Below are 23,356 nucleotides of genomic sequence, written 5' to 3' on the forward strand. Positions count from 1 at the left end.
CCAGGCTAGTGTTGCAGTTTGGCGGCTCCTACAAATCTCTCCTTTCCCAACTCCCTGTCAAAAGAGTTCATTGTTCTCTCCTCCCTTAGCAGAGGTCACCTGAGCCAGGTAGCAGGGTGGGGGCAGGGCCAGGGAGCTAGATGTTGAGCTCACGAAGTGGGGGAGGACTGCCCCCCTGAAGTGGGGGAGGACTGCCCCCCTGGCAGTCAGGCGTTGGTCAACCTAGCTTGAACCTGAGCTGGAGACGTCAACTAGAGTCACTGGAGTCTCAAGCTGGGAGGGCTGGCCCTGGAATCCCGGCCTGCTGTCCCCAGGCGGAGTCCCGCCCCACCCTCTGTCCTGGGTAGAGAGACTTCAGGGTTGCTCTGTGCCTGGAGGCTGAGCCTACCCTCTTGTGCCTTCTGGGGGAAGAGGTCACTGCCCATGTGGACCTGGTACTCTAGTGGGAGAGCCAATCTTAAAAGGCTATTAAGAGTCAGAGGGAGGGGGGCTGGCTCTGTGGCCGGGTGGTTAAGTTCGTGCGCTCCGCTGCGGCAGCCCAGGGTTGGGATCCTGGGTGCGGACATGGCACCACTCGTCAGGCCACGTTGAGGTGGCGTCCCACGTCCCACAACTAGAAGGACCTGCAACTAAGATATACAACTGTGTACGTGGGGTTTGGGGAGATAAAGCAGAAAAGAAAAAAAAAGTCAGAGGGAGGGACAACCAAGGAGTAGGAAGGGCATCCGAGCTGGGAGAACAACTGGACCACAGGCCAGAGGCGCCTTGTGGAACCGTCCTGCTTCCCAAGGCTGCTCGGGCCCTGGGTTCCTAGCTCTTCCCTGTCCCCTCATTAACTGACCTCGGTCCTCTCCCCAAATCCTCATCACTTCCTTCCCCATTTCCAACAAGACCCCCTGGGCCTCTTGTTGGCCTGGGGCCCCTACACTCCTTGCTCAACTTTGCCTCTGAGATGTGTTATAACTGCCTCATTCAGGGATCAGTGGGCCATATTTGCACGTTGAAGGGTGCCGCCTCCCCTTCACCCCTCCAGGACCTAGGGAATCCCGTTACCACACTATTTGCATTTCAACCCACCATCTTGGCCCCTGACCCTATAGGGTCACCGTGATTCATACAGTATGTATTCTTTTGGCCTAGCTTTTTCACTCTACAATATGTTTTTGAGATTCAGCCATACTCATCCGTGTAATAGTTTGTTCACTTTCAATTCCCTCCCCTTCTTTTGTTCTTGAGGGAACCTTGGTCCCTCTAGTTGTCAACTTGGAGAAGACGCCCCGCGGGATACGAGGGAGTGATGGAGAACCTTAGAAGGAAGCCGGGCTTATGGGGCAAGGCCTGTGTGCTTGTCGGGGGCAGCTGAGGCTTCCAGCCGGTCAGGAGGTCTACTCGTGGTTCATTGTGTCCAAGTGGAGGACAGCCCTGCTCAAGGCAGTCGTTGATATTGTTCATTTGTCAGCTGTGAAATGAGGCTCAGAGAGGCAAGGTAGCTCGCTCAAGTCCAGGCGCCTTTTAAGTGGCAGAGGGGGATTCAAAGCTTCGTGGGCTGACTCAGTCCCTGTTCTTTCTAAACCACCCTATAGAGAAGAAGCTGAGGCTGGGCGAGAGGGGGACTCAGGGTCCCCAGGACCCTGAAGGAAATGACGAATGGGTACAACTGATTGAACCATGGGCTTGACCTTTGGCCTCCCTCGGGGTCTGGGAGAAGAGGTTGACCTGCAGCAGGAGTGACTCAGGCGGGCTGTTAGAACTTCCTGCTGGTGAGTTGATAGGAAAATTTGTGGCCCGAAAGCCTGACAAAAAGCTGTAGACCGTTTTCTCTTCGGCTTGACTTTCCTGCTGGTGTCCTGAGGCAAAATTGTCTAGGGCAGCACCTTGGTCCAACAGGAATATAATATGAGCCACATAAGGAATTTAAAATGTTGTAGAAGCCACATTGCAAGTGTTTTTAAGCACGTGAAATTAATTTTGATAATATATTCTGCTTAACCCAATATTATCCGAAGTATTATTGTTTCAACATGTAGTCAATATAAATGAGTGAGATTTTTTAAGTTTTTAGTTTTAGCTGTTTTTTAATTAAAAATCTTTGAAATTCTGAGTATAGTTTACACCTGCAGCACATCTCAATTCAGACATTAAGTTTTCTTTGGAAATATGTGATCTGTATTTAAAGTTTGGAAGATTTACAGTTGAAAAGGGAGATTTGAAGTTTGGTCTGCCTGACTCCAGCCCCCTGTTCCTTTGGAACCCAAGAACCTTCCTGAGAAGTTTTCCAATAATTGAATTGTGTCCATTCTTAAATTTAAGTTAATTAAAATTAAATAAAATTAAAAATTCAGTTTCTTGGTGGCACTAGCCACATTGCAAGTGCCCAGTCTATGCACACAGCTTGTGACTGTTGTACCGAGCAACGCAGGTGTGGGTTTCCTGCTGGCCACCAGCCGCCTCAAGGACATTTCTCCCAGAGTCCTCCAGATTCCGGAGGCTTTGGCCCTGAGCTGCGGCTCCTGGTGCTGGTGGGAAAGTGCTACCCTCCCAAGAACCTTTTCTTGAGCTCTGGCTGCTGACTTCCTGAGGCCCCAGCAACCTGGGGCTGGCTGACGGCCTAGCGGGGGCCTCTGGGGAGGCTTGTCCCACACCCCATCGTGTGCTCTGCCCTCCTTTTCCAGGGAAACGTTTACATTCCAGACACTCCACTATCTCCCCAAGGCTTGTCCACGCTCTGCATTTTTTACATAGCTGAACAGGGACCTGGGCTGGCAGGGGGGCTCCTGCTGGGTCACTTGTGCCCTCCCAGCTGTCCCTTCCCAGTACAGCCATTTGCAGGACAGTCTGTGTTCCCGGCAAAGAGCCAGGCCTGAGGGGGCCCCCACACCTGTGTGGCCCCAGGCATCCCGAGAATAGGCACTGTTTGGAGCTCTCTTCTCTGGCCCTACCCTGGCACAGGGCCTCCTTCCGTGAACCACTGGACTGGGCTGGACTGGACGAGCAGGCAGGCAGTAGATGGGTTTGCTAAGCTATCATGGCAGCTGTTACCAGGGCTTATCTCTTTCTGCCCCTTTGAGGCCGAGTGAAGCCCAGAGAAGAGCCCAGGCTTGGGGAGAGCCGCCTCATCCATGCAGCCTTTTTCTGTGGGGCAGTGTTTGCATAGTTTAAAAAAAAAAAATGTCTTTAAAGCAGCTGGCCGGCACCCTTGGCCTGCTCTAATCCAGCTCTGCAGGTTCAGTATCCCCTGCGGGGGGAGGTGGGGCACAGGGTTAGCTGACTAAGAAACGACCAAAAACCTTCCCGAAGATGGTTTGTCAATCTAAATCTGGCATGTCTACATCCCTACCATTTTAACCTGTAATGCCACCCCTGGGACACTGCCTAAGGAAACACTCAGAGGTGCAGGCAAAGATGGGAGGCCAAGAATGGTCATCAATGCACCTAGCAATTGCAAAACCTCTAGAAACAAAGAGAATGTTCAACAACAGAGGCCCTGGTGAGTTAAGGCACCCCCACACAGGGAATATTCTTCAGCTGTTTGACTCTTGCTAGTGTTTTTAACAACCTGGGCTGGCTATAGGTGGAAGGACAGACCTACATGTACATGTATAACCATGTGGCGTGACGCCAGTTAGGTCTCTGGGTTTTACGTACGGACACATACACACATATAGTCACAGGCATAGGAAAGACTCGCAGACACAGAGATATTAGCAAGGGTTACTTCCGGTTGTGGGAGTATGGGTAATTTTTTTTCTTCTTTTTCAAACTCCTTTAAATGTTCCAAGTTTTCTACAATGTATATTACTTCTCTAATAAGAAATGAGCAAAAGCATGCATCTACAACAACACTCCAGAAACTTCCTCCCTGGGAAGATGGTGGGGAACTCACAGTGACAACGAGGGCACTTGAGAGAGAGCTGATGTTCAGGACTGGAGGAGCCTCAGAAAGCCCAGAACTGGGAAGGGCCACTGTGGGTTCCCGGGGACCCAGGGGCCGGCCCGGAGCTGCAGTGGAACCAGGCTTCCTGAACAACCTGTGCTAGCCCCCAAAGCTTCCCTTACTTTCCCCGCATCGCCTCAGGAGGGCTGGGTTGGTCACCCACAGTATGAGTGGTGGGGGAACCAAGTCAGAGCTCTTGGAGAACACCAAGTGGCCATCATGATGTTGGGGAGAATGAGCGCCCAGGAATGGCCACGTGGCCAAGCACCGGGTCAGAAATGGATAGGGGGTGGGGCCCAGAAGGGTCTGGGATTGACTCTACACTGGTGCGTCTAGGTAGCAACCCAAACATGACTGAATTCCTACTTCCTGCTGGGGGTGGCTCTGTGCTGCAGCCCCGCCATCCAGCACTGGCCCCCCAGCTGTGGAGGGGCGGAGGGGATATGTCTGCAGGCCTGTGCCCGTGTGGTTCTCGTTACAGACGGTGGAACATGGCTTCCCGCACCAGCCCAGTGCCCTCGGCTACAGCCCCTCTCTGCACATCCTGGCCATCGGCACCCGCTCCGGAGCTGTCAAGCTGTATCCTTTCCATCCCCCCAGCTCCTACCCAGAGAGGCCCTGGAAGGGGCAGGGGCCTTGGCATTGGTGAGATTCAGGAAGGACCCCCACCTTCCAAATAAAAGCAAGGTGCAGGTGACTCCTGTTGTTCCTGGGATGTTCCAAATACCCTCTCAGGAGTCCACCCTGAATGCAGTAAGTGGAGGTGGGGGGTGGGCCACGAAGCTTCTTTAAACCTTTTTCCCAGTGAGAGTCAGTAGACTGGCCCCAGAGCTCTGTGCAAACCAGAGATAAAGTGGCCTTGGGTTAGAGGAGCAGTGCTAAGGCGGCTGCTCTTCCAGATTCTGCCCCCCATGTATACACACACACGCGCGCGTGTGCGCACGCACACCCGGAGGTAGAGTGGACTTCTGGTTGGCAGGGATAGTCCTTCCTTGGCCTGAGGCTGGACATAGTCCAGTTGGATCATCTTTTATCCAAAGCATTGGTTCTGGGTTGACGAGGCCTCCAGGCCATTTCAGAGGCAAGCGCACAGATTTGAGGGTGGGGGGACCACTGCTTGGCTCCTCTGGCTGGCCTGGGCTGGGTTAAAAGTCTGGGAGCCCCGTTCCCACTCTCAAATCTGACCTAAGCCCGCAGAGCGAGCCAGGGTGGGACCTAGGGAAATTGAGAGGTGGAGGACCACCCGTGGAGAGCCCAGCTGGTGTCTCTTCCAGTGAAGCTGTAACTCTCTTCCGTCCCTCTCTGCTGCAGCACGGGCGTGGAGGGCAGGGTGCCTTGAATCGGCTGCGCCAGGCTGGAGATGGTGTCTACACGGCAGGGGCCCAGGTGCCATGGCCAGCTCAACCCTCCTTCAGCTGGTTAATCATTGCCAGGCCACGGCCATATCCTGGTTACCAATCCGCAGTGCCAAGACTCACAGCGATGGCTGCCAGGGGTGGGCCCACAGGTGTGCTCTGTGTTTTCGCACAGGTGCCACTGTGTGGTAGCTGATGAGTCTGTTGCAGCTCAGGTTGTGGGCTGGGGGTGGGGGTACAGCGAGCCGCCTAACAGTTGCAGAGATAAGGCTTCACCCTTCTAAGGAGTCACTCCCACCTGCCTGGCTAGGAAAGCTCTCCCTGGTTGGCTGACTCCACCCTCAGGGTCAGGACCACTGACCTCTCTTCCCCACCCAGGCCTCAGACACAGCTCGGCTTTCTGCAGGGAGGGCAAGCCCTTCTCTGCTGCCAGCTGTTTTACATTCCTTGCCACATGGGCCCAGAGGTGCTGGCACTTGGGTGGGCCCAGGGGTGGTATCCTGCCTTCTGGAGCTTTTCCTGAGCCTGCTGCTCTTAGCTATGGTGCCCCAGGGGTGGAGTTCATGGGGCTGCACCGGGAGAACAACGCCGTAGTGCAGATCCATTTCCTGCCTGGCCAGGTGAGGGCCCCTCCATGCCCTTCTTACTCTCATATCTCCCGGAAGGGGTGTGTAGAGAAGCAGTCATTGGGTGGCGCTGGGTGTTTGGTGCTGCTGGGAGGACCTGGGACCACCTGCCTGTCCCCAGCTCTGATTCATGGGCCACCCTAACAGTAGCCAGGGGTCTCTTGGTTGTGGGGCTCTTTGAAACAACCAGCACTGACTGGGCCACCCATGTATGTAAAGGCCATGGTGCTCCCTGGTTAATGAGACAGCAGACTCCTGCCCCCATCCTGTTCCCTCCCTAGTGCCAGCTGGTCACTCTGCTGGACGACAACAGCCTGCACCTGTGGAGCCTGAAGGTGAAAGGTGGGGTGTCAGAGCTACAGGAGGATGAGAGTTTCATGCTGCGTGGCCCCCCAGGGTAAAGACTCAGTCCCCTTGCTCCCCAGCCAGCCTGCCCCATGCACCCCACACCGGGGGGGATCACCCTTGAGGGTTCTGTGGAGCCTTTGGCAGTCCTGGCAGGTGTTGGAGCCAATGCATCTCCACCTGCAAGCGCTCTGGATAGAGATGCAGGGCTGGTGCCTGCCACCCTCCATCCGCACGGCACCTGTGCAGGAGGGATTCTTCTGCCTCCCAGCCCAAGCTCTCTGCCATCTGTCTGCTGTCTTGGCAGAAAGTAACCACTATGTTTGTCCTGGCCCAAGATACCATGAACCCTGTTAAAGGCTCTCACAGGCCTGCTTTCCCTTGGCGAGGCCTTCCCTGGGCTGGTGAGGACAGCCAGGAGTGGGGGATCCTATCCGTGGGGTCTCCCCTGTCTGGGCAGCAGCCAGCTCACAGCCGTTCCTGTCTGCAGGGCTGCCCCCAGTGCCACACAGATCACCGTGGTCCTGCCACATTCCTCCCGAGAGCTGCTCTACCTGGGCACTGAGAGCGGCAACGTGTTTGTGGTACAGCTGCCTGCCTTCCGCACCCTGGAGGACCGGACCATCAGCCCGGATGCCGTGCTGCAGCGGTGAGCCCGGAGACCCGCTGCCGTTAGGAACCCATCCCTCGAGTTGCACATGTCCTCCTTCCTTTGGTCCCTGATACTGTCTCAGAAGCTTATTTCTCTCCTGGGAAGTCTTATGGGGATGGGAGGAGAGACTTTCAGCTTCCCACCTGTCCCCCAAACTGAGAATCTCACTCCATAGTGTGTTAGCCTCATAGCACTGAAAGAGGTCCTGGGGGTGACTTGTCACTTCGTTTAAAGCTGAGGAAAATAGGCTCAATGATTGTGTAATGGCACTAACTCTTAGTCCAGCCTTCTTTGCGCTGATACCATGTATCTCAAAATTCCAGGGGCTCTGCAGTGGGGCCGGACGGGGCCCAAACCTCCCTGCGTCAGCTGGGGCAGCATCTGATGTTTGTGCTTTGGTGTCTGCTAGGTTTCCATTTGCACGCAGGCTCCAGGGCTAACAATACTTGACAGCCACAACCTTGTAGGTTTCTTCAGATCATTTTGGAAGCTTTGCTCCTTTGTGGTGGTGTCTGTGATAGTCAGATCGAGTCTGGGTGTGGAGAGAGGGGCTGGGGCCCAGACAGGGAGGAGATGAAGGGTTGGTAGCAATGGAATGTTCTTCAGTTACGAGGGGTGGGGAGGAGGCCAGGGTGCTGGGACATGGAGCTGCTTGAGGCTTGAGCCAGCGGGACTGTGCCCCTGAAGGGCTCTGGACCAGCTTGCAACACACTCACAGCCGTAGGGCCAGGCTGTCCAGGGCAGGGCATTGCTGGGTTGGGAGGATTCCTGCTTGGGACTGGGTCCCTCTGAGCATAAGCTGTGTCTTTCCCTCTTGGCAGGGTAGAGTCAGGGCAGCGTGACATGGTCTGAGCAGGACTGTTTGCAAGATGGCAGGCACGGCTGGTTCTCAGCCTAGGCGCCCGGTCTGTGGGCAGAATGGTGGGAGGACCTGCTCCTCACCGTGTGGCCATGCCAGTGCCTGCCTCACCCTGTGCTGGTGGGAGTCCAGTTGAGGAGGGGCCTTCCCCTCGGCCATGGCTACCCCCTGGGCTTTCCCAGCTGAGTGCCCCGGGAACCCCTAGTGCCAATCTAAATCCTTGTTCAACCTCCACTTTGACAACACTAACTTTTTGAAATATCCAACACTTTAGTCTAGCAACTCTGTCTCTGAAAAGGTCTCCATCCTAAGGGAGAAATGCATACACAAGAATGATCATTATAGGGCTGTTTTTAATGGCAAAAGTTGAAACCATCTAATTGTCCCACAGTATTCATCCATATAAGGGCATTATTTGCATTCATTAAGAATATTTCAGGGGGCTGGCTCCGTGGCCGAGTGGTTAAGTTCACGCACTCCGCTGCAGCGGCCCAGGGTTCGGATCCTGGGCCTGGACATGGCACCACTCGTCAGGCCACGTTGAGGCAGCGTCCCACATCCCACAACTAGAAGGACCTGCAACTAAGGTATACAACTATGTACGGGGGGGTTTGGGAAGATAAAGCAGGAAAAAAAAAAAAAAGGAAGATTGGCAATAGTTGTTAGCTCAGGTGCCAATCTTTAGGGGGAAAAAAAAAAGAATATTTCAAAGAATTTTTTTATGTGTGTGTAGGGAAGATTGGCCCTGAGCTAACATGAGAAAATGGCCATGGTCTTTTAAGTAGGGGAGAAAAAAAGCAAGTTGCAAAACAGTGTATTACAGTGTAATTCCAGTTTTTAAATGAGTAAGTGAAGCATGCAGACATGCTGGCAAGAGGAAGTCTGGAGGGCAGGTACCTGGAGTCGGCAGCGTCATCAGACCTGCTGCACAGCTTCCTCTTAAGTTCTTCCTGATGCTTCTCTGTATTTTCCAAGATGGTGTAATTCTTGCATTGTTTACTTTTCATTTAAGATCAATTGATTTTTTTAATTATATAATAGATCCTTATAGCATCTCTCCAGAAATTAAAACTTTACAAATAAGGTTAAAGGCCCCTTTGACCTCCCCATCCCAATTTGAATTCTACCTCCGGAAAGGCCTATGCCAGCTGTCCCTGGTGTATAGGATTGGTCTTTGGGGATGTATCAAACATGGAGGGTTGGTGGGTTTGGGGCATAGTCATCCCCTTGGGGTCCAGGCCGTTTCTATTTCCTACTCACCATCCTTGGTCTTGGCTCTTGGTCCTGTGCCTGCCACCTCATGGTGTTCTTTTGGCTGCAGCACCTCCAGACTTCACGTCAGCATTCCAGGCCCAGAGAAGGAGGAAGGGGTCAGGGCTCAAAGCCCAGCCAGCTAAGATAGAGTTTTGTTTTGTGGGTCTTAAAATTTTTTATAATGAAATACCACCTCCTTGCAGAAATGCACTAAATAAGAATGTACAGTTTAATGGATTCTTTTTTTTTTTTTTTTTTAACATTTTATGTTTCCTTTTTCTCCCAAAGCCCTCCGGTACATAGTTGTATATTTTTAGTTGTGGGTCCTTCTGGCTGTGGCATGTGGGACACCACCCCAGCATGGCCCGATGAGTGGTGCCATGTCTGCACCCAGGATTCGAACCAGCAAAACCCTGGGCCGCTGAAGCAGAGCGCGCAAACCCAACCACTCGGCCATGCCGCTGGCCCAGTTTAATGGATTCTTGTAAAGTGATCATCCTTGCAGCCAGCCCCAGGCAAAGAAACAGCACTTTGTCAGCCTCCCAGGAGCCCCCATGTGCCTTTTCCCAATCACAACTCCCTCCACCCCTAGAGGCCGCCACCACATCGGCTTTTCTAGAAATCACTTCCTTGCCTTTCCTTAGAGTTGTGCCACCTGCGTGTGCATCCTCGAGGGGTTTTTAGCTATCACTGTCCTGTTGTACGCGTTGCTTCTCTCCCCTTGGCGATGTGTCCTGGTGATCTTTCCATGCTGGTGCATCCCGTGCCTGCTGCTGCACGGCACACCGTGCGTGCTGTGCCCTGCTCTTGGCTTTGCCCGCTGGTGGACGGCGGCAAGCTCACAGGGCTCCCCTCACCCAGGTTGCCAGAGGAGGCCCGCCAGCGGCGCGTGTTTGAGATGGTGGAGGCTCTGCAGGAACACCCTCGAGACCCCCACCAGATCCTCATCGGCTACAGCCGGGGCCTCGTTGTCATCTGGGACCTGCGGGGCAGCCGTGTGCTCTGCCATTTCCTCAGCAGCCAGGTGGGTGGTGCCTGGGACAGTGGCAGGCGCCACGTGGCTCTCCCAGACCCGGCGTATCCCATGCAGCCCATGTGCCGAGGGGTGGGGGTGCGGGCGAGGGGACTACCGCCCTGATCCCAGCCCGCACTCTCTGCCTCTCCTCCCCGAAGCAACTGGAGAACGTGTGCTGGCAGCGGGACGGCCGCCTGATTGTCAGCTGCCATTCTGACGGCAGCTATCACCAGTGGCCTGTGTCCACCGACGCCCAGCCACCGGAGCCCCTGCGCAGCCACGTGCCTTACGGTCAGTGCTCTGCCCACCCTGCCCTGTCACCGGCACTGCCTTTCAGTTCATTGCAGAGCAATGTCCTCTCTGTTCCCAGTTGCTCTATCCTGCCTTCAGGGATAGGTGCCCAACTCATAGGAGAAAAACCTGGGGCCCAGAGAGGCAAAGGCTTGTCTAAAGCCATACGGCAGGTTTCTGACGCCCACTGTGGCTGGCTTAGAGCAAGACTCACGGGCATGTGTGGGTGTGAGGGAGCTGTGTGCCTGCGGGCCCACGTGCCTCTGAGTGGGAGGACCCGTTCAAGCTAATCCTTTTTTTGTAGGTCCTTTTCCTTGCAAAGCTATTACCAAAATCTTCTGGCTGACCACCAGGCAGGGGTAGGTACGACTGCTCTGTCCTCTTCCCTTTCCAGAGCCTTCCTAGAGGAAGGCCGAAAAGGCCTCTGCTGGGGGAGACAGCACCTAGCGAGTGCCTTTGGGTCCCACGTTCAGGTCTTGGACTCCAGGGAGAGGAGCAAGGGCTAATTCCTGAAAACACATGCCCATCTTACCATTCTACCCTCCCGCCCAGCCACCTGTTTCAGCAGGTTTCAAACTCTGTTTTAGCAGCAGACCCATTTCCTCAGAAAGAATCATGTAGGGAGACCCAATATAAAGCAGAAAGAGGGGCCCCTCTGGTTGAAGCAGGAGTGGCTGCAGTGTTTCAGAACCAGCAGTCTGCACGTCCCTACCTCACCCCCAGGTTCTCCTGGGCTGCTGCAGTCGGTCCTCCCCCCCCGCTCCTGGGACCTTGTGTGAGCGTTCACCCTGAGACTGGCCTTCCACTCAGGCCCTGCCATGGAGGCCGGTCACAGGAAAGTCCAAGCTGCCTGCTGAGCCTATGGCCATCTGGGGTCTGTCGGGAGCCGCTTCCCATTCCCCACCCCCACTCTTCTGTGCCTGCCAGGTCGCCCTTCACCATCTTCCAGGGTGGTATGCCTCGGGCCAGCTATGGGGACCGCCACTGCATCTCAGTGATCCACAATGACCAGCAGACAGCCTTCGACTTCACCTCCCGTGTCATTGACTTTACTGTCCTTGCCGAGGCAGACCCTGCAGCAGGTAGGCGAGCTTCAGGCATGGTTGTGGGGGGCTAGTCACTGGAAGGTGTGGAGTTGCAGGTCCATCTGTAAATAAAGAGGAGGGGCCTGCACAGGCATTCCCAAACCTGCCACTCCCTGAGTCCCCACTCTATCCCTTCTTAGTGCCTCCAAGGCCAGCAGCCAAAATCAGTCTCTTTCTCTCCTTCCCTGCTGGCCTGTGGCTTCATCCTTGCTGGCCACAACTCCTGCCCATCTGAAGCTCTCTTTGCCCTTCCTCAGCTCTGGTGGGCCTTAGCCCAAAGAGGGCAGATCTGTACGGTTGGGTTTAATGCCTACCTGTCTGAGGCAGGGGGGTCCTGGCTTAGACATGCTGAAGCCCTCCTTATGGGGTGGGGTGGGGGGTGCAGCTTGGGGCCAGTTCTGAGCCAGCCTCCTGGAGCTTGGCCAGGACAGCAAAGCCCTGAGTCAGCCTCATGAATTGGGTGACAGGCAAGACCAGGAAGGGCTGATGTTGAAACCTGGAGAGGAGGCTCAGCAGGAGATCTCCAGGAGGGAAGGCCTCCTCCCCAAATGACTGACCTGACAAGGCCCAGGCCTGCAGGTGAGGGGACTGGGCCTGCTCGGGACACCCTAGGCTGTGTTTTCCCAGCCTCAAGGCCATTTGGAGGGAGACTCCAAGCCTGCTGTTCCTCATTTCTCAGCCTCTTCCCTCCTCACACCTGACACAGCAGCAGGGTCCAGTCTTTTAATTGATTCTTCAGGATTTTCTACATCAATGATAATGTCATCTGTGAACAAAGACAGTTTTATTTCTTCCTTCCCAATCTCTATACCTTTCATTTCCTTTCCTTGTCTTATTGCATTATCTAGGACTTGAAAAGGAGTAGTGAGAGGGGACCTCCTTGCCTTATTCCTGATCTTAGTGGGAGAGTTCGAGTTTCTCACCATTAAGTTATGTTGTTAGCTGTAGCTCTTTTGTAGATATTATTTATCAAGTTGAGGAAGTTCCCCTCTATTCCTAGTTTACTGAGAGTTTTTATCATAAATGGGTGTTGGATTTTGTCAAATACTTTTTCTGCATCTGTCCATATGATCATGTAGTTTTCCATTTTAGCCCATCGATGTGATGGAGTCCATTAATTGATTTCTGTATGTTGAACTGCCTTGCCCACCTGGGATAAATCCCCCTTGGTCATGGTGGGATTTTCTTTATACATTGTTGGATTTGGAGCTTATCTTTAAAATGCAGATTCCCTGGCTCCAACCCTAGAGCTTCAGATTCCACAGGGCTGGCTGGGGCAAACTGCTTCCTACTGGCTTCTGCAGCCCCTGGGCCTTGGTTTGTCCCCTCAGCCTTTGATGACCCCTACGCACTAGTGGTGCTGGCTGAGGAGGAGCTGGTGGTGATTGACCTGCAGACAGCCGGTTGGCCGCTGGTCCAGCCTCCCTACCTGGCCTCCCTGCACTGCTCTGCCATCACCTGCTCCCACCACGTCTCCAACATCCCCCTGAAGCTGTGGGAGCGGATCATCGCTGCTGGCAGCCGGCAGAATACACACTTCTCCACCATGGTAGGTCCAGTGCTAGCCCCAGCCCCACCTTGGGGCCAAGCTCTCCCATGGACTTGTTGGCCTCATTCTCTAGGAGTGGCCCATTGATGGTGGCACCAGTCTGGCCCCAGCCCCGCCCCAGAGGGACCTGCTGCTCACGGGGTAGGTGACTTTAATGCCATTCTCCTTCTGCTTAGTAGAATATATGGGGCAGAAGCAGAGCCCAGAGGGATGCGTGCCAGGCCCAGGCACCCCCGGGCCCACATCCTTCTCACACTAGCTGGTGGGCTTTGCCCACAGGCACGAGGATGGCACGGTGCGGTTCTGGGACGCCTCTGGCGTCTGCTTGCGGCTGCTCTATAAACTCAGCACGGTACGAGTGTTCCTCACTGACACAGACCCCAACGAGAACCTCAGTGCCCAGGGCGAAGATGAGTGGCCCCCACTCCGCAAGGTGAGTCTGGGAGCCTGGGAACCAGGGAGGGCAGGGACAGGCTGAGTCTGGCACTTATGGCCGCTCATGGGCCTCCTCTCCCTTGTCAGGTGGGCTCCTTCGACCCCTACAGTGATGATCCCCGGCTGGGCATCCAGAAGATTTTCCTCTGCAAATACAGTGGCTACCTGGCTGTGGCAGGCACGGCAGGGCAGGTAGCAGGCTGGGCTGGGAGTGGGGAGCGGGGTGGGAGTGATCAGGTGACCTTGGGCAGCATTCAGGCCCATGAGCCTCCTCAGGATTAGGGAGCAGCAGGGACAGGAACCAGCCCCTTGAGTGCCCACTGACGGTGTCACCAGGAGCCCCTGCAGCTCCGTGCTTTTCCCAGTGGATTGAGGTTGCCTGGAGCCCTTTGGGATTGTTGTTTCTCTTCCAGAATTAAGAGCTACGGATTGGGCAGAGGCCTTCTGGCCCTGCTTGCGCCCTGGGCCTTGCCATGTGTCCAGGTCCTTTGCTGTCCCCACCATCAGGGTCTCTGAGGTCCCGCTGTCTGTTGGTGCTGGGGTTTGCTCAGCCCATCTGCTGCCTTTCCCAGGTGCTCGTGCTGGAGCTGAATGACGAGGAGGCAGAGCACACTGTGGAGCAGGTGGAGGCCGACCTGCTGCAGGACCAGGAGGGCTACCGCTGGAAGGGGCACGAGCGCCTGTGTGCCCGCCCAGGGCCCGTGCGCTTCGAGCCCGGCTTCCAACCCTTTGTGTTGGTGCAGTGCCAGCCCCCGGCTGTGGTCACCTCCTTGGCCCTACACTCTGAGTGGCGGCTCGTGGCCTTTGGCACCAGCCACGGCTTTGGCCTCTTTGACCACCAGCAACGGCGACAGGTCTTTGTCAAGTGAGCAGCCTGCCTGCCCAGGGTGGTCGGGGCCCGGGTCTGGGATTGGTGCTGGGCAGGGGCCCTTGGGCCCTGGCAGCACTGAGGACTTGATGTTCCCCCCAGGTGCACACTGCACCCCAGCGACCAGCTAGCCTTGGAGGGCCCACTGTCCCGTGTGAAGTCCCTAAAGAAGTCCCTGCGCCAGTCCTTCCGCCGGATACGTCGCAGCCGAGTGTCCAGCCGGAAGCGGCGGCCAGCTGGACCCCCGGGGGAGGTGAGGCCAAGGCTGACCTCGTACCCAGGCAGAGCTCAGAGTAGCCAGCAGCAGATCCAAGCTACTACTACTCCCCACCCCCTTGCTTTGGCTCAAGCAGAGGCTTTGAGCTATACCACATAGGTTCATGTCCTGCCCTACCACCCACCAGCTATGTGGCCTCGGATGTGTCACACTGCTGCTCTGTGCCTCAGCTTTCCTAAGTGTAAAAGGCAATCGTTTTAACGCCTTAGGGTCAAGTCTTCAGTAACTGTTACCAGGCAGGTGGTGCCATGGGCTGTGGCCAGTCTTCCCCTGGAAGGACCCGTGTTGAGCAATCGGATGCCCCCGTTGGGGGGCCAGAGCCCACCCTCATGCCCGCCCGGCCCACCCACTGCAGGTGCCGGAGGGAAGCTCCAGGGCAGAGCGGACGGGCCTGCAGAACATGGAGCTGGCGCCTGTGCAGCGCAAGATCGAGGCCCGCTCGGCGGAGGACTCCTTCACAGGCTTCGTCCGGACCCTCTACTTCGCTGACACCTACTTGAGGGACAGTGAGTGGCCAGCCTGAGGTGGGGGACTGAGAAAGGCCCCCCTGGCATGAGGGCATGTTGGAGGCTGCTGCTAGCCTAGCTGGTGGGACCCTAAGAGGGGTTTCCCCTTTGAGCAAGGGGAGACCAGAGCCCCCAGCTGCCTCCTTCCCGTCCCTCCTCGGGGCTCCGAGTGTGGTTGTCCTGGCTCCATATTTAGGCTTCACCGCTCTCTAGAAGTGTGGCCTTGGACGTGTCACTTAACCTTTCTGGGTCTCAGCTTCTCTCCCTGTAAAATGGGGGAATATCTTTCTCCTAGAGTGGCTGGGAGGGTTGTGTCATGCCACGTGCCTGCTGGTACGCAGAGGGCCTTACAGAAGCTCCCCTGGCTGTTTCTCCCCTGCTCCCTCCTGCCGGGATAAGGGTGGGCTGGAGGCCATCTGCTGCTGTATCTCGAGGGCTGAGCTGTCCTGGATTCGGGATCATCTGTGCACGGGGCCCTTGGTTGTCAGAGAGCTTTCCCAGCCTTTCCTGTCTGCACCCTGGGAGGTAGGCAGAGCCCATAGCAGTTCCGTTTTACACGGGAAGAAATCAAGGCTTACCTGGTTTACTGACTTGACCTTGGAGTCACACAGGTAGTAACTGGCAAGGCCAGGACATAAGCCTAGGTCACCTGGCTGCACTTGACCCCCAGAGCCAGGAGTTAGATATAGCCCTTTGCCTCCTGGCAGGCTCCCGCCACTGCCCCTCACTGTGGGCTGGAACCAATGGGGGTGCTGTCTACGCCTTTGCTCTGCGCGTGCCCCCCGCTGAGCGGAGAATGGATGAGCTGGTGCGGGCAGAGCAGGGTGAGTACTGAGCAGAGAGAGAGTAGAAGGTGCTTGTCTGCCTATGTGGGGATGGGAGGGTGTCTCCAGCCTCGCCCTCCCTCTGCCCGACCGCCCAACCACTAGCCTTCCTCCTTCCCTGTAGCCAAGGAGATCCAGCTAATGCACCGAGCACCCATAGTGGGCATCCTGGTGCTGGATGGACACAGCGTGCCCCTTCCTGAGCCCCTGGAAGTGGCGCATGACCTGTCGAAGAGCCCAGACATGCAGGGAAGTCACCAACTGCTTGTTGTGTCAGAGGAGCAGTTCAAGGTGCTGTGCGGGTAGAGGCAGGGTCCCCCAGCAATCCCTGGGACGTGGGGAGCGGGGCTCAGGCCATGAGCACAAATGACAGTGGCTGGGACTCACTGAAAGTTGTATATGCAGTTGGTGTGTGAGGGGCTGCAGGGACAGAGGAAGGGAGAGGGCTCTTGGTGGAGTCCCTGTGCCCCTGGTCAGTGGTGGGGACACCGAAGCAGGAACTGTGTCTGTGGGAGGGACAGAAAATGCAGACATGGAAATAAGTGGCCCTGGTGTCCTCACAGCCCAAGTGTACTGGCTACATGTCCGAGCGCTGGGGGGGGGGCACCGAGACTGAACAGGCTTTGGTGGGGAGCTGGGCGGCGTGCGGTGGAGGGCAGGGCCCAGCGGCAGCACCAGACAGGGACATGAGGAGTCCTTGCTGGCTGGATGAAGCCCTGCAAACTGTGGTCGGGCCATGGTCTGACTGGCCGCCCTGTGCCCCCAGGTGTTCACGCTGCCCAAGGTGAGTGCTAAGCTGAAGCTGAAGCTGACCGCCCTGGAGGGCTCGCGGGTGCGGCGGGTCAGCGTGGCCCACTTCGGCAGCTGTCGAGTGGAGGACTACGGGGAGCATCACCTGGCCGTCCTCACCAATCTGGGCGACGTCCAGGTGGTCTCAGTGCCCCTGCTCAAGCCCCAGGTGCGTTACAGCTGCATCCGCCGGGAGGACGTCAGTGGCATCGCCTCCTGCGTCTTCACCAAATATGGCCAAGGTGTGCAGGTGGCAGGCATGTCCGGGACTTCTGCGAGCGGGGCTGGGTGTGGGGCTCCCACTGTGCTGCCAGGGGCTGCTGGGGAGGGTGGCCAGGGCTGTTGCAGCCAAGGCCAGAGTCCTTAGGTGGAGAATTTCGAGGGAGACCCTGGCCCCTAACCCCCGAGGAGGGAAGCCCCAATGGCAGCTGTGGGACTTGGGAGACCTGGGCTGGCCTCGCCTACCAGGCTTCTCCTTCGCCTACCAGGCTTCTCCTTCACCCCCCAGGCTTCTACCTGATCTCACCTTCGGAGTTTGAGCGCTTCTCTCTCTCCACCAAGTGGCTGGTTGAGCCCCGGTGTCTGGTGGACTCAGCAGAAACCAAGAACCACAGCTGCCCCCGCAATGGATCTGGCCCTGAGAAGGCCTTGGGCAGGGCCAGGTGGGTGAAAGGGCGAGTGACCTTTGCCCCTGCCCCTCTGCCCCCACCCCCACTCTTTTTGAGGCACACACTGGGGCCTGGCCAGAGTCCCCTTCCCCTGTGAGCTCAGCCCACCATCCCAGCCCTGGCTCTGCCCCCCTTCCTGTGCCCCTCCCTCTGTGCAAACTGCCGTCCAGGGCAGGGCTTGGTTTACCTCCCGTGGGCCCCCTGCCCAGGGCAGGCTAGGTCAGTTCACATTCCTCTTGGGACCAGGGCTTTTCGAGCTGGAATGGGGAGCCCAGTGGCCCCTGATCCTCACTATCTCTCTCCCTACAGGAACTCAGGGAGCCAGAGCGATGGAGAGGGTAAGACAGGCCTCTCTGGGGCCAGGGCATGTGGGGGCACAGGCCTTGTGAGCACATCTGCACCACACCTGGGCCCAGACCTGGAGATGGAAGGGAGGGAACGGGATCCCAGGTGAGCAAATGATGTTCAGGCTAGGAATAGAAACAGCATCTCTGGGGCTGGCCCCATGGCCGAGTGGTTAAGTTCGCGTGCCCCGCTTTGGCGGCCCAGGGTTTTACCAGTTCAGATCCTGGGTGTGGACATGGCACCGCTCATTAGGCCACACTGAGGCGGTATCCCACATGCCACAACTGGAAGGACCCACAACTAAAATATATAACTATGTACTGGGGGGATTTGGGGGGAAAAAAGCAGAGAAAAAAAAGAAACAGCATCCCTTCCAGTCCTTGGCTCTGGGCTCCAGCACCCCCACCCCAGGAAGGAGGGAGCTGGGGCAAGGAGTGCCCAAGGTTCGCCTGACCTGGTCTCTGCCCTCCAGAGAGAAGGCCCAGCCCCGTGATGGAGCACGCTCTGCTCAATGACGAGAGTGAGTCTGGGTTGGAGTTGGTGGGCTGGCACGAGGGATGTTCCGGGGGGAGGCTTACAAGGCCAGGGTGAAACTGAGGGCCATTTCCCTGAGGGAGGCAGACCTGTCCAGCACCCCATCAATAAAAGGGGGAGACAGGCTTGTGTCTGGCCCGGCCCCTGATGGCCTTACCAGACCTCTGTTCCCCACCCCTGCCCTGCAGGGGTCCTGAAGGAGATCCAGAGCACGCTGGAGGGAGACCGCGGGTGAGTTACTATTCGAGCTTGCAGGGGTGGACCCCAAGGTGCCAGGAAAGCTCTGAGGATGAGGGTCATTGTCTGGGCACCCCAAGTCCCCGTGGTAGGTGACTGCCCTGTCTTTGCCCATGTAGGAGCTATGGTGATTGGCGTTCTCAGCGAGTGGCCGTAAGGTACAGCCTCAGCAATGGGGGAGGTAAGGGCTCTGGGCACTACTGCAGGGTTGGGGCGGATGGGAGGGTGTGCTCCTGGGGAGGGTTAGGAGGAAAAGGCCCCGTCCCCACCCCTCAGGGCCCTGCTGACCTTTGGGTCCATCCCAGCCCTGACACAGGCCCTGGGTTGTCCTGAAAACGTCCATGTCTGGGCTCAGGGTGGGTGACTGAGACCCTTGCCCTGCCCAGCATGCTCCTGATCTGCTGTCTCTCTCTCTCCTTCTGCAGCGGAGTGAGCGGGACGCGCATCCAGGCTGCACGATGAACACACTACTGAGGGCTCTTCCTCGGGGCACTGCCCCACCTGGAGAGACCCATGCACTGGGCTGTACCAGATGCTGGGGCGCCCCCGGGTTCACCCTGCTGCTGCTCCAGGCCTTGGGAGAGGAGCGACTCCAGGCCCTGGGGCTGCCCTCCCTGGGCCTCGTCTGTCTTGATCCTTTTGTCAATGTTGCACAGTTTTTATTCCCTCTCCCCTTTTTGTAGTGGGCTGGGTTTTAAATTATGAATTTTAACTGCCTCTGGGTGAAAAAGAGTTTTTAATAAACACCTTATTACCTCTTCACTGGACTAATCCAATGACTTTAATTTTTTAATTGTACAGAAATTTTCCACATAAGTGGAAATGATCATAAGGCGGTTTCCTCCGCTTGCCAGGGGATAGATCATAAAGGGTCCATCCCCTGGGCCAGGCTGGTGCTCAGGAGAATCCGTTTTTTAAGCCATTTCAATCAGAGCAGACTGTGCTTGGTTGTATCTGAACACTGTTTTGCCTTCTCTCTTTGGGAATAAATGGCAAGAGTTAACCACTTTGAGTCTGTCTGACTGCATCTCTGAGCCCGAGACAGGGAGGCCCCTGGCTGGCCTCTCCTACTGTCAGGCGGGGAAACACCCACAGTATCTCAGACCTGGTGGCTTCTTCCAGACTTCAAGGAAGGACTGTGGGGTACTGCTGAGGTGGGGGGCACTGCCTGGAGGTAAAAGATCTTACCCCTAGATGAATGGGCCTGATCAGACAGCTCTTGAGGTCTCTATAAGGCAGAGGTTGATTCTGCTGCAGCCCAATCTATTCACCAGTCCTTGTTAAGCACCTACTGTATGCCAGGTGGTTGAGGGTCAGAGGAGGCCAAGACAATGTGGTCCCTGCCCTTGGGCTCACAGTCCTTCCAAGCGCAGGAAGTGTTAGGATGGAGAAATCCGGGGGCTAGTGAGAAATGCGCCTGGGGAGGTGATGTTCGTTAGGCTGTGACAGGAGAGATGACCAAGAGTTGGGTGGGCAGGAGGTGTGGTGGGCAGGGCAGGCTGTTCTGTACAGAGGACAGAGGGGACAACAGCTTTTGAGGAACCGGTCTGCTTGCCATGGGAAGGAGTGAGGAGCTGAAGGTGGTTGGCAGGAACTGTGCTGGAAATGAGGTCTCCGAGTGGCTGGGGCCAGACTGGGAGCCCCTGGAGCCTCGTGAGGGCAAGGACACTGCCATATGCACAGGAGCCCACCCTGGCCTTAGTAGGGAAAGGGCCTGCTGGAAGGACACCGACTAACTCACAGAGCAGAAGAGGAGCTAAGGCCCAGTCCCGGGATGGACGCACTGTGGGAGCATCTGACCACTCGCCCTCCACTGAGCGTGGCCAGCTCAAGAGTCTCTGGATTTTGGAAGTTGGGCCACTTGAGCATCCCTTGCTTCTCCTTAGAGGGGGGTGCTTACTGAGACGGGAGCCCCAGGAACCACGAGGAATGGGGATGAACAGTTACCCAAAGGGAAGAGGAATGCCGTCCCTGGAAGAAGTGGAGGAGGTGCTGGAAGACAAAGCCCGGGGCGGGGGCGGGGATGGGGATGATGCACACCCTGCAAGTTTACCATCTGGACTTCGTCCCGAGGCAGTGGAAGCATCTGAAGGGCTTTGAGCAGGAAGTTCCATGATGAGATTCATTCCTCTAAGGACCACTGTACTTTAATCCCAGCAAGCTCCGCTCATGTGACCTCAGGCTCTGCATCTGTTCCTTCTGGGAAATGAGGCACTAACCGTATTCCCTCGTGATCTGTTGTGAGGTTCATAGGAGTCCACGAGGTTAAGGGGTTAATGATGGGGGTGACTCTCTGTCAAGGTCAGGGAGAACATGTTAGAGTCCCACGCACAGGATGTCTTTTATTTTTTGTCGTAAAAGAAATTAAGCTTTACTATTTATACCTTGAGCTGGCACTGGAGTCCTCAGTCTCTGGGTCAGAGGATCATGCACCAAAACTGACAAGGAGGGAGTGGGACCCTCACACCTGGGAGAGCTGGACAGCCCCCTAACCCCAGCCTATGGAAACGCGTATGGTTTTTTGACGGCCAGTTTAGGAGGACCTACAGCTTGTTTTATCCAGTTAGCTAAATTAAGCCATACAAATGGACAAGTGACAGGAAGTTTGCTGCCAAGAAACCAAGAATTGAAGGTAATGGTAATAATGCAAACACAAGAAAATCAGAAGAAAATGGCAGAGCCAGCACTTCCATGGCTCAGAGGAGCTCTGTGGCTGCAGCAGTGATCTGGCTAATCAGATTGAACAAAAAGTCAACAACCACACACACACAGACGTGTGCGCACATACCTAAAAGCATCAAAAAGACTCTTGGGAAATGGACTGACATCTGCGCTCGTTAAGGACGGGCTTTGCCTTGAGTGCGCTGCGCTTCAAAGGGTTAGCTAATGTTGATGGTTCGAATAGTTCAGTTCTAAGAAAACATTCTCATATTGGGAGTGTGAGATCAACAGTTTTTACTAATAGGAGTGCACAGATGGAAGGGCGTGGCACTCTCTAGAAAGTGGGTTAACTTTCCGGAAGCTGGGCTGGCACGGAGAGAGGAGGTGGGGTCCTTGCAGCAGCAGCCCAGAAGAGGTGACGGTGGTGGGGAAATGGAGGTACTGAGAGGTGGAGCTGACAAAGATGGCTGCCAGGCGGAGAAAGGGAGCGAGTCAGGGAGGTCACTGCTGATTCCAAGGGCCTCGGAGAGGTGCTACAGGCAGCTGGACACGTGGTCTGGAGACTTAGATCTGAGGGTCTACGACATCCAGAGGCGGGAGATTGGTGTTCACTTAGACTTGGAAGTCTGGCAGATCCAGCTCGCCAACACGGGCTTTGCCTGTGACTGCCTGTGTGACCTTGGGTAGATGACCTCACCCCTGTGCCTTGGTTTACTTGTCTGTAAAATGGCGCACAATAATAGGGCCTGCCTCAGAGGGTTGTAAGGATTTATTGAGAGTGTAAAGTCACACAGCACCTGGCTCCTGGCAACCAAGCGAAGGAGGCGAAAGTTACTGTGGATGGTGAGTGAGGCCAGGAGGAGGAGATGGCTCCGGAAGGGGGAGTGTGGAGTGGAGTCAGAAGAGGGCTCGCCACGGACCCTAGGAGAAGTTCACAGTATTTGTGAGCAAAGCAGGTGAAGGGATGAGGGAAAAAGAGGAGGCAGAGGGGAGAACCAGGGTTGGATGGGGGGGCCCTCTCTCCTAGTGTCAGGTTTGTCCCAGGAGTTCCCAAGAGCTTGTTGGAGGTCACACAGCCAGGAGGTGGGAGGGGGAACCAAAGCCAGTTCCAAAACCAGTTCCCAGGAGAAGCACCATGCAGCAGAATAGCTGGTACTAAGGGTCATGGGACCTGGGTTCGGTCCCCAGTTCCTCACTTACTGGAAGTGTGTCCTTAAACCACTTACCCTCTCTGAGCCACTTCCCCATCTATGAAATGGGGTCATATCCCCTTCCTAGGGTTTGGGGAGGTATAACGAAATGACACTTGGGAAGGGAACTGAGGCTCAGGGGTCAGAAGCTTGCCATACCCACCCAGCTGAGGGAGATACAAGAGCGGGCCTGAATCAACAGAAAGGAGAAGAGAGCACCAGAGAAGGCAGAAGACTGGCGAGGGTCACAGAGCTCACAGGACACGTCGTGATGGGTCAGAGAAACCCAAGTTCTGTTTGTAGCTGATGGCAGCTCCTCACATGGGTTCTCCAGCAGGCCTTGGGAACCAGATTGCCTGGTTGGCCTCCCGGCCCTGACACTCTCTGCTACACTCAGCTATGTGCCTCAGTTGTATCATCCATAAAATGAGAATACTAATAGCACCCACCTCCTGTCCTCCTCTGTTTTGTTAAGGAAGATTGGCCCTGAGCTAACACCCATGCCCATCTTCCTCTACTTTATATGTGGGATGCCTGCCACAGCATGGCTCGACAAGCAGTGCTAGGTATGCACCCGGGATCCGAACCAGTGAACCCCAGGCCGCCGAAGCAGAACGCGCGAACTTAACCACTGTGCCATCAGGCTGGCCTCAGCACCAACCTCCTAGAGTGCTTTCAAGGATTAAATGAATTCATAGTAAAGTGTTTAGAACAATGCCTGGCATATAATAAGCCCTGAAAGGTTTGCTATTTATTGTTATTAGTTATTATTAGTCCAGGGCAAAAGAGTGAGTTCTTTCTCTCTCTTTTTTTTTTTTTTTTTTTGAGAAAGATTAGCCCTGAGCTAACTACTGCCAATCCTCCTCTTTTTGCTGAGGAAGATTGGCCCTGAGCTAACATCCATGCCCATCTTCCTCTACTTTATACGTGGGATGCCTACCACAGCATGGCTTTTGCCAAGCGGTGCCATGTCCGCACCCGGGATGCAAACTGGGAAACCCCGGGCCGCCGAGAAGCAGAACTTGCGAACTTAACCACTGTGCCACCAGGCCGGCCC

At 55.8% G+C, this 23,356-nt stretch overlaps 1 protein-coding gene across 3 annotated transcripts in view; it reads left to right on the forward strand.

The window, feature by feature from the left end:
* The window catches only part of LLGL2 (LLGL scribble cell polarity complex component 2), a 37,475-nt gene extending 18,024 nt beyond the window's left edge, over window positions 1-19,451 (forward strand). For 2 of the 3 annotated variants that reach the window (XM_046674768.1, XM_046674769.1), the window contains 24 exons: window positions 4,416-4,513; window positions 5,828-5,909; window positions 6,197-6,312; window positions 6,751-6,909; window positions 9,887-10,049; window positions 10,199-10,331; window positions 10,636-10,690; window positions 11,259-11,413; window positions 12,748-12,965; window positions 13,039-13,106; window positions 13,245-13,398; window positions 13,488-13,592; window positions 13,973-14,265; window positions 14,371-14,521; window positions 14,901-15,051; window positions 15,759-15,875; window positions 16,000-16,166; window positions 16,642-16,906; window positions 17,173-17,326; window positions 17,642-17,670; window positions 18,150-18,197; window positions 18,400-18,442; window positions 18,568-18,629; window positions 18,874-19,451. In XM_046674768.1, the coding sequence (XP_046530724.1) occupies window positions 4,416-4,513; window positions 5,828-5,909; window positions 6,197-6,312; window positions 6,751-6,909; window positions 9,887-10,049; window positions 10,199-10,331; window positions 10,636-10,690; window positions 11,259-11,413; window positions 12,748-12,965; window positions 13,039-13,106; window positions 13,245-13,398; window positions 13,488-13,592; window positions 13,973-14,265; window positions 14,371-14,521; window positions 14,901-15,051; window positions 15,759-15,875; window positions 16,000-16,166; window positions 16,642-16,906; window positions 17,173-17,326; window positions 17,642-17,670; window positions 18,150-18,197; window positions 18,400-18,442; window positions 18,568-18,629; window positions 18,874-18,881 (2,994 nt within the window). In that variant the 3' untranslated portion in view covers window positions 18,882-19,451. Of the gene's footprint in view, window positions 1-4,415; window positions 4,514-5,827; window positions 5,910-6,196; window positions 6,313-6,750; window positions 6,910-9,886; window positions 10,050-10,198; window positions 10,332-10,635; window positions 10,691-11,258; window positions 11,414-12,747; window positions 12,966-13,038; window positions 13,107-13,244; window positions 13,399-13,487; window positions 13,593-13,972; window positions 14,266-14,370; window positions 14,522-14,900; window positions 15,052-15,758; window positions 15,876-15,999; window positions 16,167-16,641; window positions 16,907-17,172; window positions 17,327-17,641; window positions 17,671-18,149; window positions 18,198-18,399; window positions 18,443-18,567; window positions 18,630-18,873 lie in introns of those variants that run through there. The other variant, XM_046674770.1, reaches the window with a different exon arrangement.
* The last annotated feature ends 3,905 nt before the right edge of the window (window positions 19,452-23,356 follow it).

The sequence above is a fragment of the Equus quagga genome, chromosome 11, assembly GCF_021613505.1.
Source record: "Equus quagga isolate Etosha38 chromosome 11, UCLA_HA_Equagga_1.0, whole genome shotgun sequence".
NCBI classification, from domain to species: domain Eukaryota; kingdom Metazoa; phylum Chordata; class Mammalia; order Perissodactyla; family Equidae; genus Equus; species Equus quagga.